The 18,690-nt window shown below is 36.6% G+C and overlaps 1 protein-coding gene across 1 annotated transcript; it reads left to right on the top strand.

Moving 5' to 3' along the window:
• Positions 1 to 3,283: 3,283 nt before the first annotated feature.
• Positions 3,284 to 16,512, top strand: LOC107593030 (semaphorin-4B-like). The gene is made up of 15 exons (XM_016282611.1): positions 3,284 to 3,484; positions 7,003 to 7,425; positions 8,640 to 8,800; positions 8,882 to 8,944; positions 9,019 to 9,117; positions 9,866 to 9,977; positions 10,102 to 10,218; positions 10,480 to 10,625; positions 12,860 to 13,035; positions 13,468 to 13,618; positions 13,708 to 13,918; positions 14,005 to 14,120; positions 14,660 to 14,817; positions 14,927 to 15,006; positions 15,084 to 16,512. Exons 2-15 carry the CDS (start codon positions 7,269 to 7,271, stop codon positions 15,881 to 15,883), a joined length of 2,547 nt encoding a protein of 848 aa, XP_016138097.1. The 5' UTR covers positions 3,284 to 3,484; positions 7,003 to 7,268; the 3' UTR covers positions 15,884 to 16,512.
• Positions 16,513 to 18,690: the final 2,178 nt, after the last annotated feature.

Below are 18,690 nucleotides of genomic sequence, written 5' to 3'. Positions count from 1 at the left end.
CGTCACACACGGCGGGCTAGAGTGAGCAGATTCGACCAAGGAGCATCCGGTGGGCTTGCGGCAACCACATGTGACGACCCCAGGCTGGACTCCGCTTCGTCCACGGTGAAAGCCGATCCGACGATCCACAGCACAAATTTGATGTATTTCCTCAGCGACCAGCACGGATCAGCTCCAGGCATGACGAAGCAGATATTGTCCTCTTTTGAAAGGCCAAACAAAGTAGTTTTGCTTTCACAACGAAACACACAGCGCCTTCACGACATGGCGGCGGCGGCAACAACAATTCTACAGCGAGAATAAAAGTTACGCCTTCTTTTTTTGCGTGAACATTTAGGAAGCGTTATGCAAATCTTCCTACATCGTGACGTAGATATGTGGGGGCGTGTTAGAATGAGCCGTTTTAGGTAGGCGTGGTTGACTCTTAACTTTTATAAAGAATATCTCTTTGGATTTGAGACTTTAGTCTTTGCAACTTTACAGATCTTCTTTATGCACCAAGAGCTTGTAACGCTCCAAAAAGAAAGGAAAAATTGAAATCACATCATATGACCCCTTTAAAGACTGTGGATCATGTGCTTGTCGAAAAGGTCATAATCAAAATAACTGAGGAAAAGTTTTCTCACCTGTATATCAAACATTTAACTTATCAAGATTTTTTTCTGTAAACTATTTGTATAGTGTCAAACAATTGTAAAGTATTCATAAAATAGTTTTTTATATATCAAATATTGATATTCAGTTCAAGATTATTTGTATAGTGTTTCATAAAATGTCATATTATAATTTGTCATAAAATTAATATGTTATAATTTATATTGTTTTTATTTTCCATGCTGGATTCCCATTAAGTTATGGCTCAGGGTTAGTGCTGATCTGAACTGAGATAGAGATCTGTTTCTTTGCATTGCATCATGTTCCCTCAACATCTGTGACCAGTGGGAACTCCAAGCTGGAAGACTGAGTGCTTGAGTGTGTGTTTGACCCTGTGGAAATTTTATTAGGACTGAAGTGTTCCCGTCCCATCGGGATGCACCTGGAAGGACTAATAGTTGTGACTTAAAATGTCTCCCGAATGCAGGAAATATAATATACATCTCATTTATATGTATCTGTATACATATGCACAAACACATACATACATAAACAGGTGGTTACTGTGCAAAAAGCCAGAACATTATTTCAGCTATTGACATCTGAATGTGTGAAAGAAGCCTTTCTCCTTCTATGGGTGTGTATCCACACCCACAGCGGGGTGTGTATAGATCCAGTGGGAGAGATTAGCTTGAGAGTTTCTGGCTGTAATTCAGTGTGGAGTGAATCATAAAAAGAACATGCACACACACACAACACATAGAGTACATGTACTCTCCCACATTCAGCGACACTCCACCCCCTGCGTACAAAGTGAATGGAGTGGCATTCAGCGCTAGGTTGACAGGTCTGTATTAGCCCAGTTCCCATCATGCAGAGCTGGCCTAGTGTTTTAGGACAAGACCCTCATTAGTATCAGGCCTGGGCATACTGAGTGGAACTAATGATGAGAAGTGAGAAGAAAGGGAGGATAAGATTTGGGTTCAGCATCCTCAGCCAGTCCATTAAGGGTACCAGAGAAATCTCGAGAAAGCCACTCTTTCTCTTTAGTATCTCCGGTAACCCAAAATAGTGCTTAAGTTGCATGTCTAGACTATTTTAGTTGTCCGCTGTATCTGCTGAATGCATTTGCTCTCTCAGCTCTATCAATGTTTCATACACCAAACCAAATTTGATGGATTATCAGAAGTCATCCATCTAGCTGTGCAATTGTATATCTTCCAAAGAAACAAATGTTTCAGAGATACAGGTGCATCTCAATAAATTAGAATGTCGTGGAAAAGTTCATTTATTTCAGTATGCACCTGTATATGTGAATTACACAGTGCTCCCAACTGCAGCAGAGTAATTTTGAAAGCGCATTACATTTATGAATTTAGGTGCACATAATTGTGAAAGAAGACTCACAAGCTTTAGGTAACAAAAGCATAAGAAAAATGTTGAGTAAGACCAGTAGTTTACCTTTAGATAGCAAACCTAAAATTGTAGACAAAGTTGGAATGGTCCACCGTGAAAAAGTGAATTGTGCACATGACTCAGGGCTCTCATTTCTCATTTGTTCAATTGTGGAGTAGACCGAACAAATACTGGTTACCTAGGAGACAAGCTAAGAGATGGTAAGGACAGACACTGAGCTTATGTCTGTACAAATAAGAAGAGACAAGTATAAGAACCTTTCTCTCTGGTTCTTCCTCATCATAGATGAAACACTTTTTTGTATTTACACAAGTTCTTCACGGTATAGATTCTGTTATTTCTGCACACACAGGGTGCAGTTTGTGAATGAATACCAGGTGAACAAAGCAACGTTCTAACTTTGAATCTCTATCAGGACATAATAATAGAGTGAATGATTCAAAAGAATGGCATTACCAGTAAAAAGAGGATGAAAAAGACTAGAGGTTGGATAATATCCTTTTGATAACCAACTCCTGACTAAGAGCACAACTGCTCATTAGAAGTATTAAACTGCATTTGATGCCAGTCTGCCATAACTTTACTAGAGATTTCATGGATGCCTGAGCTCAGCTCTGGCCCTTGCTGCTGATCCACCTCTAATCCGCTGTAATTTCCTTTGAGCGCTACACTGTGAATTATTCTTCTCAATCTGAATGAGTATCTAACTTTGGGAGTCCCAGAAAACCAGAAACCTCATGATATCGCCTACTTGGCTGCACTATTTTTAAACTATTAAACACTTTTTAAATAAAAGCAACAACAACAAACAAACCAACAAGGATTTACAGTGGTGGCCACAACTTTTGAGTTTGAGTTCAACTATTATAAAAAGTGCATTTTTGTATTTTATACATTTAGGAATAAAATAAAAAAAAATAAAAAAGGAATACATTTTCTATAAATAAAAGTACAGACATGAAAGTTGATTTGCTCAGTTTTACATAACTCTTGTAAACAGCCACATGACCCGTTTGCGCCTCATTAAATAAAGTTACATTATATTACAGTAAAAATAAATCTGCATTTATTCTTGGATTATCTTTCTTGTCCCCCAAAATCGCTTGACAGTATATAAAAAACCCTTTGGGGTCTTATTTACCAACTGAGCGATTCTGGCTGTAGTTTCCCATTGGTTACAATTGTGACTATGAATAAAACATACTGTTTCTCTGCCAGTGCACAGGATAAATAGAGTACCTCTTGTTTCATGTGTGAGTGTGTTAGAGGTGTGGCTCCAGTGAATGGTTGGGGAGGGTCGAGTGTCTCAGCGGTAGATCCATGCAATGAGCGAAGAAATCAGCGGCTGAATTTTATGCAGTTAACCGGGACTGAAAGAAACCATGCTGGAATACAATTCTAAAGGCTCATTCACGACTTCCATCAGCTGCCAGCCTCTTCGGAGAGAGATGTAATAGTTTTAAGCGCTTTAGTGGTAAGTTGCGTATATAAACAATAAGTTAAAGGGGCCAGTGGGTTGACCAAGAGGTGCGATGGAGGATTTAGTATTGTTTGTAGATGTTGGACTGACCACGTTTATCTGTTGAATGTTGTGTGCGTAAAGTCACCTGTTGCAAAACATCACTTTTTAATATAACTCGATAATTCATTTTCATTTAGCATGAGAGCTTTGGTATAAAGGTGTACTAGGATCCAGACTGTATATCGTGTGTTTGTAGTGGTAGTAGAGGGTGGGTGGGTGAGTGAGTTGGGGGTGGGTGGAAATGGGCTCAAATAAACAAGGTGGTGCTGGATTGTGTTTATGTGCTCTCACACAGCCACCGCAAAGTAAAACTCGACATCTGCAAGTATGTGTGATGGAGAAAAAACGTTAGAAGTAGGATGAACTATGCAAAAGTAGAGCAATGATAAAAGCTGTTTATTTTTATTTTTGTGGTGCTGCCACCTTCTTAACTGTAAATGCATTGAATCGTATTATAATTGTATTCATTTTAATCTTAATCTAATTGTGTTTATTTTGAACTTTTGATTCAAGATCAAGTGGGGCAAATCATCAAAGGCCCCCAGAACCGTTCTAAACAATTAAGATGCCTGAAAAAGTTACATTATCTAACATATTCAGTTGGTGGAAGAGTGCTTAAAACAGACCCTCATGAATAATCAATTGCAGTTATCAGTTTGATACTGAAGCATGATCACATCCACTATGATGATGCCAGGCAAACGAAAGCATCTACAGAATGAAAAAAAAAAAACCCCAAGTTGATTGGGTTTTGATTTTTAGAGAGCATTTGATCTTGTATTGAAATGTATTTGTCCCACTTTTTTTAGAACCCATTCTATAAAATGAGTTTCCTTTGTTTCAAAATCAAAGATACTTGAATCCAGGAGTATTGCATTCATTAACGTTAAGGATTGATTATTAATCGTTTTAATTATGAGTGGAATCTGAAAACAAGATAACATCCTCCTTAATTGTGTCGACTGGATTTTTAACTTTATTTTGCGTCAGACAATGTGACTTAGTAGTGTAGTATAAGGGAGGTTTGATAATGATTAACTCTTGAGAATAGTGATCAACTTTTTTTTCTACAAAAGACCATTTGAGTTATAATCAAAACTAAGAGAAGCTTTCTAATATTTTTAATCAAAGACTGAGTGTTGCAAAAAAAATCTGTAGTTCGTCTCAGTGGTTGGGCAAACAAGAGGGCACATGAAAGCAGACCTTTATTGTTTACTTAAACTCTGCTCTGTTTAGAACTGAATCAACCTTTCGGATCAAAGACTATGAGGACTAGACAATGAATACCTTAGAACCCATTCTATAAAATGAGTTTCCTTTGTTTCAAAATCAAAGATACTTGAATCCAGGAGTATTGCATTCATTAACGTTAATGATTGATTATTAATCGTTTTAATTATGAGTGGAATCTGAAAACAAGATAACATCCTCCTTAATTGTGTCGACTGGATTTTTAACTTTATTTTGCGTCAGACAATGTGACTTAGTAGTGTAGTATAAGGGAGGTTTGATAATGATTAACTCTTGAGAATAGTGATCAACTTTTTTTTCTACAAAAGACCATTTGAGTTATAATCAAAACTAAGAGAAGCTTTCTAATATTTTTAATCAAAGACTGAGTGTTGCAAAAAAAATCTGTAGTTCGTCTCAGTGGTTGGGCAAACAAGAGGGCACATGAAAGCAGACCTTTATTGTTTACTTAAACTCTGCTCTGTTTAGAACTGAATCAACCTTTCGGATCAAAGACTATGAGGACTAGACAATGAATACCTTGTATGTCCTATCAAAGAACCATTTGATGTTTATATTATTTAGTAAAGATAGTGAAAGTTCTTCTGTTTTGAGTCAGATGGGAGTCCACTAATGATAACCTCTCTCCATTTGGCTTATTACTTTGTCAGAGGAAGACTGTTCTCCCCATCTTACACATCAGGAGAGGAAAATATCCTTTGCTGAGTAACAGTCTGAGAACATGAGCACCAGGTTGTTGCTGCTTGTGCCCATGTGCAATATCTTGTTTGTATTTGTAGATGACCTTCAAGAGTTTCAGTAGAAGTTATTGATAATGCCTTTTCTGAACTTTTTGCCCTAGGAACTTACCATGCAAATGGACGTAGTAAAAGAAACCAGACCAATGTTGTACTACCTTCTTCCAGTTAGTAATAAAAGGGTTAGTAGAAATCTGTTAGACAGCTTGTAAATTTTATTGCATATATCAGAGATCTTTTTGAAGTAAAAGATAAGTTTGGCCTCTGTATCTACGGCTTCTCTAGATGGTCTAGTTTACGATGTAATGCATCACATTTGTCTTCTGGTGACAATAAGAAGACATTCACCCATGTTGCTTCATTAAGAGTCTCCTAAGAATGAAAGCATGTTTAGATTTGTTCACCAACATAATGTGTAATTCGGTTAAAGCGAGTTACATCACATTTTTTATTAATTATAATCCTGAGTACCAAATCCTCAGGTTGAGAGCTCATATTATTAATCGCCCTTTCACATCATCATCTTTTGATATTATGCACTAAATCGGTTAATTTCAACATTAATGGAGGGTTGTTAATTGGCAAAAGTTAAGGGAAGTCTTTACATAGAGCCATATTTTTGTTTATGTGTATGTAATGGTACATGTGATCTGGCAGCTGTAGTTCACGTAAGTGTAAGCAACCTGTTTTATTTTTTACCTCAGTCTTTAATCATTTAGAAGTGCTGGACGTCCAGTTCTAACTCTCGAGTCTAAGCAGGAGCACAGGGCAGTTCTATCTGCAGGCAGCATGTCTGTTTGTGCACAACTTGTACTTGTAACGGATGCTTAATGGTCTAAATTGTTTGCATTTTATGGTTTGCTAAAGACAAAATTGACAGCTGAACTATCTGACAGTTTATTCACTGGCAGTCTATTTGGAATTGGATTTGAATACTGATTTAATTTTCTCCAAAAGGAAACCAAAATAAATTAATAATACAAATGTAAAAAATAAATAGAAAATGAGAATGTGAGCGTAATCAGTATGGGATTTTGTAATTGTATTTGTGTGTTGTGTTTGAGGCTACAGAGACTACACAGCCTTCCTGTTTTCAGGACATGCCACCCTTAAAATCTGATCAGGCCAAAAGGGAGGGGTTCTCCCCTCCAAACAAAATTCTGTTTGGATAATATCATGCAGAGGAGGACATGAGATTCAAACTCTTTCCCAGAAAAACACTGAAGCATGTGCTGTGGATGTAGAGATCAGTCTCTTTTGAACTGAGAAACATCTATTTATTTTCTGTCATTTTTATTACTTGTCTTTAATTCAGACTTAAAGACAAGTAATAAATGGGGGGGTTGTATCAGCTGTGAGTGTCTGTAACTCATAGTTGTTGCCAAATAAAATTTTCTTATTATTCCTTCCCAGGTAAGCTGCATCCTTGCATCCTTCTGTCTGATCATGTGACTAAATGTACTTCTGTTTCTCCCTCTGCAGATTCCAGACAGTCTAATTGGAGTTTGCTACATTGATAATCCATAAAAGGAGGAATGTGTTCTTTAAAATAAGTGTCTGTTTGCCTACAAGGATCTGATATCCGTTCACCTTTGACCTCTTTGAGGACATAATTGAAATATGGCAAGGTCCCGGTGACTTTAAGTACAACTGAAAGAAGTATACCTGAAATAATTAATGACAGGGTGTAAACATCACATTTGAATACCACCTGGAAAATAACCATCTTCATTTGCAAAGCAGTAACCATGGCAATCAGATATAAAGTCCAATGGAAAGTATCCATGGAAACCACAAACTCTGTCTGGCTCTTATTTTGGACCATATGGATTATTTTGGCTGAAGTTTTACAAGCAACCATGGCGAGTGAAGATGATGTCACAGCACGCATCAGTTTCACATACAGTGAGTGCATGAATTAATTATTCATTATTCAACAGATGCTTTCTTATCCAATTCTATTTACAATTTACTTACTACTATAATAGTCCCACCTAGAGCTAGCAGGGGTTAAGTTCATTCACACTGGTGCTTGTTCAGGGGTTATTTAAATTTTGGCTTGGGTGTTAGGATGGCTCATTGCATCAGTTAATAACACACGTGTAAACTCCTGCCGACTTTTTGACCATTGATACGGTACTGTGGTACCATGATTCAGTGTTGGTATCCGGTGTTAATCCCATGATGTTTTCACCAGGACTGCATTTATTTGATTGGAAATTCAAAAGTTTCTTTTTTTATGTACATTTTAAAATGTCAGAAAGCATTCTAATATGCTGATTTAGTTTTGCTGCTTAATATATATATATATATATATATATATATATATATATATATATATATAATTTTTTGTGTGTGTGTGGACAAATTACCATCTAGTGGAAATGTATTATTCATGGTAGTGCCAGAAATGAAGAAAAAACATTGTGTTATTATGATCACAAAAGCAGTAATGAGCCATGTATTCTGTAAAAGAAGCTCTGCTGGCCCAGATTCCCTCAGACTTCCACTCATCTGAAATAATTTAGCTCAATTATAGGGCTACTTGAACTGCCATGATGTTTTTTTGTTCCCGAAAAACCCATTTCGAGACTGTTCCAAATGTTGCGTTCGCTCATTTTAGCCAAACACAGGAGCGTTTAATCCTTGATTGTAAACATTTACAAGAGCTATTAGAATCATTTGCAAACCCTGGCTGGTGTACTGTATCAGAATAACAGCCATACGCATTAATCATTTGAGGTTGAAAATGCAAATGTAATGGTTGTAATCAGAACAAAATGGCTTGTAAAGTTTTATATGAGTTAGTAACACTGACGTTAGTGACCTCTGTGCCTTGCCAGGAAAACCTTCTGGACATGCAAACCAATGTAATTTTAAAGGGTTGGTTTGTGTGCCAGGTTTTTGTAGTTTTGAAGGTGCATTCTATGTGAGGAATGCAGGATGAATTTTGAATGTACTGTAAGAATTTATATATATATATATATATATATATATATATGTGTGTACATATATAATGTGAAATTTGCTTTTTTTTAGATTGTGTACATTTTTGTTATTTTGATGTAGTGATTTTAAGCTGCATGTTTAAAGTAATATTTTTGACTGTGTGTGTTCAGATGCAGAAGGACGATCAGTGAGAGAGTTCTCTGTGGATGCTGTGTATAACTATTCAGCCCTTCTGCTGAGCCCAGATGAAAACAAAATCTACGTGGGAGCCAGGGAGAACATATTCTCTCTCAGCCTGGACAATATCAGTGTGACGTATCTACAGAAAACAGTACGTGTATACAAGAATGTTTGTAGTAGTGTGTAGGAGTTCATTTTGATGTTACTCAGCCTTGTTTTGCATCTTTTGCAGCTCACATGGAGCACTCCAGAAAAGAAGAGGCAAGAGTGTATCTTTAAGGGAAAGGACCCCCAGGTACATGTGTGTTGTGGTGATTGCTAATATAAATGTGAAACAATATATTATAATCTGTCGCTTATGTGTTTCAGACTGATTGTTTCAACCACATCAAGATTTTACTGCGTCTGAACAGCACACACCTGTATGTGTGTGGAACATATGCCTTCAGTCCCAGCTGTGCTTACATTGTGAGACTTTTTTTTCTCTTTATGATGTTCAGTGATATTTATGTGTATCCATGATAAATAATAGAAAAAAATCTAGTAATCAAGTAAAAAGTAATAATATAGAAGTAAAGGTAAAACTAATTATCTGATATTTTATGACTTTTTACCTTTACACACAGTCATGAAGGTCTGTAGACATACTGTTTGATACAATTTATCATGTTTTTTCCCCCCATTTGTTGGTTAAAAGACATGACTTTTATTTCGCATTTATCATAACATTTTAATAAGCAGTTAAATAATAATAAAAAATGACAATATATTTAATAATAATTTAATTAGATGTATTCAAGTCATTGTATATTTAAATAAAAACAATTTTATCATATGTGACCCTGGACCACAAAACCAGTCATAAGGGTCAATTTTATGAAATTGAGATTTATACATTATCTGGAATCTGAGGGTGCAAAAAAATCTAAATACTGATAAAAATCGCCTTTAAAGTTGTCCAAATGAAGTTCTTAGCAATGCATATTACTAATCAAAAACTACGTTTTGATATTTACGGTAGGAAATTTACAAAATATCTTCATGGAACATGATCTTTACTTAATATCCTAATGATTTTTGGCATAAAAGAAAAATCAATCATTTTGACCCATACTGTGTTTTTTTGGCTATTGCTACAAATATACCCCAACGACTTAAGACATTTAAGTGTCATTTGTTCTAACTGTTTCTCCATGTTTTCCTGGAAATTTTGTAGAACATTTCAAGTTTTTCTCTGGAAAGAGATGAAAAGGGGGAACACGTTATGGAGGATGGACGTGGACGCTGTCCATTTAATCCAGAATATAGATCTACAGCTATTACAGTGGGTAAGAAAAACTCATGCAAAAACAATGCAATCATTTTGTTTGAACTTCATACATAACATCATTAAGTTTGATGAACATGGTGATTTACTGTTAATAAGCACTTGTATGTTTTGTTGTGTTACAGATGGGGAACTGTACACTGCTACTGTCAGTAACTTCCAGGGAAATGAACCCACCATATATAGGAGTCTAGGGTCTGGCACCCCTCTCAAAATGGAGAACTCTCTCAACTGGCTCCAGGGTAAATATATACAAACACTCACTTCCTCACAAGGGACTTCTTAGAAGATAAATATCTAAAAATAAATGCCAACATCACTGATTAAAGAACCCTGCTTTCTCACGCATGTTGAAAACAAATTATTATTGACTGATACTGAGGTTAAATAAACAGATACAAATTAGTTTTTTGGAATATGTTTTATGAAAGTGTTTATATTTGTTTGTTTGTGTGTGTGTGTGTGTGTGTGTGTGTGTGTGTGTGTGTGCTGTGGTCCATTAGACCCAGCGTTTGTAGGTTCTGCTTATATTACAGGTTCAGACAGCGAGAGAAATGATGATCAGGTCTACTTTTTCTTCAGCGAGATGGGGAAGGAGTTCGACTTCTTTGATAACACCATAGTGTCCAGGATTGCACGTGTGTGTAAGGTAAGATGGATTGTTTAAGCAGTTCACACAGTGTTGATAAAGTAAGCATAAACCTGAGAAGGAACATGTACTGACACACACATAAACAAATGCCAATATATACAATATCACTAAAGTCGTGGCCTAATGGTTAGAACCCAAAGGTTGCGGGTTCTAGTCTCATACCGGCAGGGATTGTAGGTGGGGGGAGTGAATGTACAGCACTCTCTTCCACCTTCAGTACCACAACTGAGGTGCCCTTGAGCAAGGCACTGAACCCCCAACTGCTCCCCGGGAGCCGCAGCAAAAAAAAATGGCTGCCCACTGCTCCGGGTGTGTGTGTGTTCATTGCTGTGTGTGTGCACTTTGGATGGGATAAATGCAGAGCACTAATTCCGAGTATGGGTCACCATACTTGGCCACATGTCACGTCACTTCACTTCATTATGAATATAGGTATATTCTAAAGATTCCTCAGCTCATTCTGCTTTAGCTCTAAATGTCAACATAAAAATCTAAATATTTCCCGGTGTTATTATAATGTGAAATCCGTTGGTGCACATTATATTATAAAGTCTTGATAGTCAATTAAAATGTAGAGGCTTGGTTTCGCTCTGAAATAACTTTATAATAAACCAAAAATTAACCAAATATTAATATTTTGAAATAACCAAAAATTAAATAGCACCATTTTAGAAAACTCATATTTAAGTCTAGCTTCATTCTGTTTTTAAGAGAATGCTACTGAAAATTACAAACGATGGCAGAGTAGGGCTGGACAATAATTCAATATCAATATGTATCGCGATATCATTTTTTTTCAATAACGGTGAAATGATTTTTAAACCCATTAAACACCGATATTTCGATATACATTACCAGTTTCCCATACATTGATTTATTTGTGGCGTTTGACTTCGTTGAATAAACATGAGCACTGCACGTTTCAAAATCATAACACGGCGCGGGTGTTTTATATGAATGTATCTCTGAAGGGAACCGACTGTCTTCAGAATAGTTTCGATGGCATTTTCATTTGATCTGATAAAGAAGCATTCATGAGCGGAGCTGCTGTGATTACAGCCATTACTGGAGAAAGCGCTAGTTCTATCACTCTAAAAGCGCCTCCTGCTGCCAGACAATGAGTTTGCATTTTAAATAAGCCCGTTTCCAGTTTTTGTTGTTCAATTTTTTTGTTTTCTGCTGCGACTCGGAGCACTTTTCATACCCTTTTTTCTGTCTGAAGCACATTTGTTTCAGTCTATAAGAATAATCAGCCTACACTACCAGTCAAAAGTTTTTTTAAAACAGTTGAGTAAATTTTTTCAGGATTCTTTGATGAATAGAAAGATCCAAAGATCAGCATTTATCTGAAATAAAAAACTTTTGTAACATTATACACTATTCCATTCAATATAATTTTTATTATTTTTTTGGGAAAGAAATTATAGAAATGTATATTTTTTTATTTAGCAAGGATGCTTAAAATTGATCAAAAGTGATGATAAAGGCATTTATAATATTACAAAATATTTTAGTTTAGATAAATAGTGTTCATATCGATATCGGAATTATATCGTATCGACCGAAATTAAGAAATATATCGTGATATCAATTTTGGCCATATCGTCCAGACCTATGGCAGAGACAGTAGCTATAAAGACACTGACTTAGGGTTAATTCACCACTGACAACATGGGCTTTTTATCAAATTTGGCAGTCTATTCAGTAGAAAGGCGAATTTTTTATTTATTTTCTTCTTCAGAAATCGGTGCTACATGACTATAGAAAATGTAGAAAAAGGGTTGTGGCATTCCCTTTTGCCCAAAAGGTAGGGAAGTTTCAACACCCATTATGTACTGGACTCAATCCAACTGTCCGAGGCCTGGGGGGACAAAAAAGTAGAAGTATGGTCTGTCGTTTTAACAAACCCACTCCCTGATGCTCCCTAAAACCCATGGGAGTACCATGATAATTGTTTTAGACATATACTATGGTATTATTCTTTGAGATGCCCTGGAGAATTGTATAAATACTATTGTATACGAATATAATAATCATTCAGTATCATGTTATCACTATCTGATGCTGTACTATGGTACCACAACAGGTATTTTTTTTTCTTTATTTTTGTCCAGCTGCTCTGAAACCAGGACTGGAGTTCTGATGCCCCCTAGTGGTCTTTCAGAGTATTATAAATTATTGAGACTATATGTTTGAAAGTGTTCATCATTTGTTTGTGTGTATGGCCTCAGGAGGATCAAGGTGGAGAGAGAGTCCTGCAGAAGAAATGGACCACATTTCTGAAAGCTCAACTCTTGTGTTTGCTACCGGAAGATGGCTTTCCTTTCAACATCATACAAGATGTTTATGTGCTTCCAGCCCAACGCAAGAAAAACACACTCCTCTATGCAGTCTTCACGTCTCAGTGGTGAGCAAAAAAGTGCAGAGGAGCTAGGGAAGATAAGCTTGAGTGGAGGGGATGGTTTTTCATTACTTGATCATAAACAAAATTTATCTGCAATCTGCAATTTTTTTCTTTTTTTCATTATTTGCAAATAATATTTTAAAATATGCATACATTCATACTTTTTTTTTTTTTTTTTGTATGCCCAATTTTGAAAAAACACAAAACGTTTCATGTCTTGTCACATTCTGTTAGGAATTACATGAATCACGTAAATGACACCATATTTTCAATTCAAAATGGTGAAATTTGAGGAAAAATGTCAAGTAGTGTGCATCACTGGATATTATTGTCAATCGTTTAACATTCATTTCATAAAACAGTAGTCAAATATTAAATGTTTTGCTACTTCAGTCTATTCAAACTATTTCAAATTTGTTGCTATACGTTTTGTAGGAGTAAAGGTCTAGCAGGCAGTTCAGCAGTGTGTGCGTTCAGCATGGATCAGGTAGAAAAAGCGTTTTCTGGCCGTTACAAAGAGGTGAATCGAGAGACACAGCAGTGGTACACACACACTCACTCTGTACCTGAACCACGACCTGGAATGGTAAGATGACACAGACTCCAAATATACACTTTAACAGTTCTATAATGCAGGATCTTTGAGTTTCTGTGAATCTTTTTCCCTTTCTACAGTGTATTACTAATGCTTCAAGGCAGCTGGGAATAGACTCATCCCTTGATATGCCAGATAAGGTACTAAACTTTGTGAAAGACCACTTCCTGATGGACAGTCCTGTCAAAAGTCAGCCAGTGCTCTTCACACACTCTGTGCGCTACACACAAATTGCTGTGCACTATGTGCAAGGCCTCCACGGAGCTTACGATGTGATGTTCATCGGCACAGGTATGTGGGTTTTTTGAGTGTTCGAGTTTCTGTGATTTAATTTATTTTCTAAAGAGCTGTTGATGTTATGCTCTGTGATTTGACAGTTGATGGACGTTTGCAGAAGGCTGTGAATGTAGCCGGTATGATGCACATCATTGAGGAGATCCAACTGTTCCCAGAGCAACAACCTGTACAAAACATAGAGATGGATTCAACTAAGGTATGTGCGTTTATGTGGTAACGCTTTACAAAAAGGTTCAATTTGTTACCGTTAGCTAATGTCTTGAATATCATTTATTTACAATAAACAATACTTTTACAGCATTTATTAATTTTGGTTAATGTTAATTTCTACATATACTAATATGTTTTAGCATTTCAATTTCAAGAACATGAATTGACAGAAAGTGTTACTGTTTATACTTATGAAAGGGTGTATACAAGGTAACTGTTGAACACTGTTGTGCTGCTTCGTTTTTTGTGGAAACTGTGATGTTGGGTTACATTTGAGTTTTTCAATGAATAGAAAGTTGAAAATAACAGCATTCATTTGAAATAGAAATCTTTTGTGACATTTTAAAATGTCACTTTTGAAATATTTTTATTCAAATTTAAATTCGGAATAAAATAAAAAATATATATATATTTTTTTGTATGGTAGTGTATTTGAACAAACATTTACACATTTTTCTTGCCTTTGTGCTCCACAAAGCATTCGTTTCAGTCTCTTACTTTTCAGTCCTCTCTCTCAACAAACAGGGTTTGTTATTTGTGTCGTCACACTCTGGTATTGTGCAGCTGCCAGTAGCAAACTGCGGTTTCCATAACAACTGTGGCGAGTGTGTTTTGGCCAGAGACCCATACTGTGCCTGGACAGGCACACACTGTACTGACGTCAAACATATCCCACCACTAAAGTAAGTCTTCTTTCTTTCCCTTTTTCCATCCAAATCATCTGTTGCATTAATCATTTTCAGTACAAATACCAATCTATACCTTCCATATTTCATTTTATGCATATTTCAGCCAATGGCAGCAGGATATTGAGAAGGCAGACACTTCAAAATGTAACTGCACAATGTTCAGTGTGGTGTCTGAGAGCTCAGGTAAACCTGCAAATCCCAACATATACAAGCATCTGTCATCCATCTGAATGTGTCATAACACCCATCTCTCTTTCTAGTGTTGCCACGTTCTTTCCCAAGTTCCCAAGAATCTGCTTGCGAGCTCATTATCATCCCAGCTAATACTCTTCGGCTGCTGCCCTGCAATCTTCGCTCCAACCATGCCCAAACGAAATGGTCATATAAGACAGATGTAGGCCACTTCCTGTTCCCAAGCCAGAATGGTGGGTTGGTAGTCAGCGGCCGGGCAGGCAGTGACGAGGTCTTCTTGTGTTGGTCAGAAGAACATGGCTTTAGGCAACTCTTGGCCAATTACTGTGTAAAGGCAGAGCCTTTATCTGAGACTACAACCAATACGGGCTGGATGGATGCACATCTTATAATCCAAAGCATTTCGTCTGACATCTTGTCCAGCGAATCGGCACACTCCGCTCAACTGCGCGTAAAGACGTATGGCACAGAACTGGCAGTAGTGTGTGTGCTGTTAGCTGTTTGTGTGCTTTCGTTCGGGCTGTCGGTAGCATATAGACACAGGGGCCGGATGAAGGAGGTACTGAGAGGAGGAGAACAAACTGGAGAAGCCCAAAAGAGCACAGTCAGGCCTGGGGAGAGTTTACCCCTCAATACAAGTGTGCTTCCAACATCCCCATCCAACCATAAAAGCTACCAGACATTGGAGGAAAACTGTGGTTACATAATTGCTCCATCGGAGACAAGCACGCAGCACAACTCCAAGGAAGCACAGACACTCACCCAAACACCACAGAATGGCTTTAAAGAGAGTCATGTGGAAGTCAGTGACATTTGCCCTCGGCCTCGGGTACGACTGGGCTCTGAGATCAGAGACTCTGTGGTTTAAAATGCTGATGATGTTTCCAATTAATTTACATAATTGACGCATTAACAGTCTAACACTCTTTATGTTCACTTGGTACATTCAATGGGCAGCTTTCATGAAGACAAAGCGTACTGAGCCCTGAGTACAAGAGAATAGATAGGACATGCTCAGTGTGTGTATTGCCAAACTATATTTGCTTAAGACAATGCCCTCAAATCTACTCGCACATCTACTTCACTCTTTAATGTTAAACTTTAAGTTATGACAGTTTGTGTTAATATGAGAAAGAGCGCTAATAAATTAAAGATCAGAAACAACAATCCAAGCTAGAGTGGACCAAATGGATGAACAGGAGAGAGAAGGGCAATGAGCCTTGTGTTGTATGACTAGAACTGGGGCTATTACCACTGCCAAGACAAAGAGTAATGATGCTTCACTCAAGGTGAGAGGACTGTTCTATATATCTGTTTGTATTACTTTGCTGTTTTTGTGCAAAGGTTCAATGCATAAGTGTTTAATGGGGTACTTCAATTTTAAAATTTGTCTATGAAAACCATAACCCATACTCTGCAGTTTTTCATTATAACAGGATTAAACACCAGGCCGTTCAGACCTGATAGCTTGTTAGTGTTATAGAACTTTCTAAACATTTTAGAAATCTGTTGTTATTTTTATTTGTTCCCTTTTTAAGATTCTATTTTTGGTAATTTTTTTATTTCTTAGTCCTTTTTGGAAGTAGTATGTTTGTGTTTTCTATTCTGTTATTCAAATGTGTTCATGTTAGTAAAGTGCCTGGTGTTAAATAATGGTATGTGTATGGAAATATTAAATGTGGAGTAATAATGAAAAAAAAAAAAGCTTTTAGATAAAATGTAGCATGTGTGTATGAGCATTAAGAAACGTTGTTTCTTAATACCTTTGAATGTACATTTGAGGAGTTATACGGAAATCTAAAGCACAAGCTTGAGATTCTGGTTTGCTTCACATCTTGGTGGTTATTGTGTTTGGTATAGACATAGTCTAAACAGGCAGAACCAAGACAATTAAACTGTATAATAATATTACAGTATAAATAGTCTGCTTGGCATTTGGTAAAGAGATATTGAAGGAATGGTTAATACAGTGAGAAAAGAGCTCTAGTGGAGAAAAAGATGAAAATGTCTGTACATTTGCAATCTGTTTTTTAGGGTAAAAAGAAAGTTACGTTCAATTATGGGTGATCCAGACTTCAAACACACCCATGCACTAACATTGCTATATTAGACTTCCGTTCCACTTGGAAAAATCTTTTTAATCCACATTAACTGTGACATGTTTGATGCTATTTAATCGTGTGTTACATTCCACTGTGTTTTCAGATTGTGTTTTGAATGGAAAATGTAAAGTAGATCGTGATCTTTTATACTTTGACACTGTTTTACTGATGTTTTACATTATACATTCACGCACTTTATTTTTTTTCTACCAGTATTGTAAGCTGTAAATGAGGTAGGCCACTGTCAATATCCTGGTTTAATTTTGTAGCCAAGGTTTGTACATTAATGAAGAGATGGAAATGGGTCTGAAAATGTGTCTCCACTGTCTGACATGCAAAATAAAATTTTGCATAAACTGTCACAGTCTGAGTATGTCTTTTTGAATTGAATTTATTACATATGCCCAGTTGGGAGAAGAATCAGAATGCTTTTAATGAACGATTTCTCTTTTTGAAATAAGACCAATACATTAATTATATGTAATACACAATTATTATACATTGAGGTCCAAAATCTGACATTCAAAAATGTATATAAACCTGGAAATAAAGCTTTAAGAGTTCAAAATATAAAAAAATATATATATATATATTAACTTTTCCAGTCAATCAAAATTGTTATGGATCGTATAATTTGTATTTGTTTTAAATAAAAGTTGAAAGATTTTTACATTGTCATTTTACATTTATAAGAACTCACAAGAATTCACAACCTGTGGAGTGATTTTACGGAGGTTTTGAATACTGTACAATACTACACCTAATTTTCAGTCATTAACTTTTCACTTAGCATTTTCAACATCAACATGAGAAGAGATGGCTACTAATTTAATAACAATAAATATTAATGCAATAATAAAGCCTAACACGAAACATTTCTCTCTAACAACATGAAAGGCAATTAAGGAATATGTGTAAACGTATATATGATGGTCATTTTGCTTTTATTGAATGCTAAGTCTGCTGTGATGGCATCTCTGACAGCTCTGCCAGTTGGATAGTCCTGAGTGAAGGGGTCAATAACATCAAGGGGGAGGTGATATTCACTTGCCGCCCGCTCCTTCCTTATGGCTATGTTGTGGAGGATAATTTGAGATGCCCGCTCTGGTGAAACTTTTAGGTCACGAAGACAGTTAAACTGTGCCTTTAAAATGGCAAAAGTCATGTCTATCTTGAGCCTGGTTTGACTGAGGGCCAAGTTAAAGTCATGCTGTGGTTTTGTCTCAATATCAGGGTGGGGAGTCATCAAAAAGCTCTGGCATGCATAAGTTCTGTCTCCTACCAACAGACCATCAAACAGCCCTGTCAATGAACAGAAAAGAAAAAAGTGTCACAGTCCATTCTAATAAAGTGTTGTCTAGAGATTGCACTTTGCCATACTTGAAAGCGCTGGCATAACGACTTCTCGAAGATTTGGGTGTCATGCATAGAGCCAGGCCATCTGGCATCAAGACTTGTGACCATACACTGATGGTCACAAGTCATCTGTAATTAACATACAGCAGGTGAGTGCCATGGGTTAGTGTTACATTATAATGAAAATATATGCATATTAGTAAGACCTACCTGAACA

The sequence above is a fragment of the Sinocyclocheilus grahami genome, unplaced genomic scaffold, assembly GCF_001515645.1.
Source record: "Sinocyclocheilus grahami isolate Dianchi unplaced genomic scaffold, SAMN03320097.WGS_v1.1 scaffold10.1, whole genome shotgun sequence".
Lineage (NCBI taxonomy): Eukaryota > Metazoa > Chordata > Actinopteri > Cypriniformes > Cyprinidae > Sinocyclocheilus > Sinocyclocheilus grahami.
This window is presented reverse-complemented; position numbering and strand designations above follow the sequence as displayed.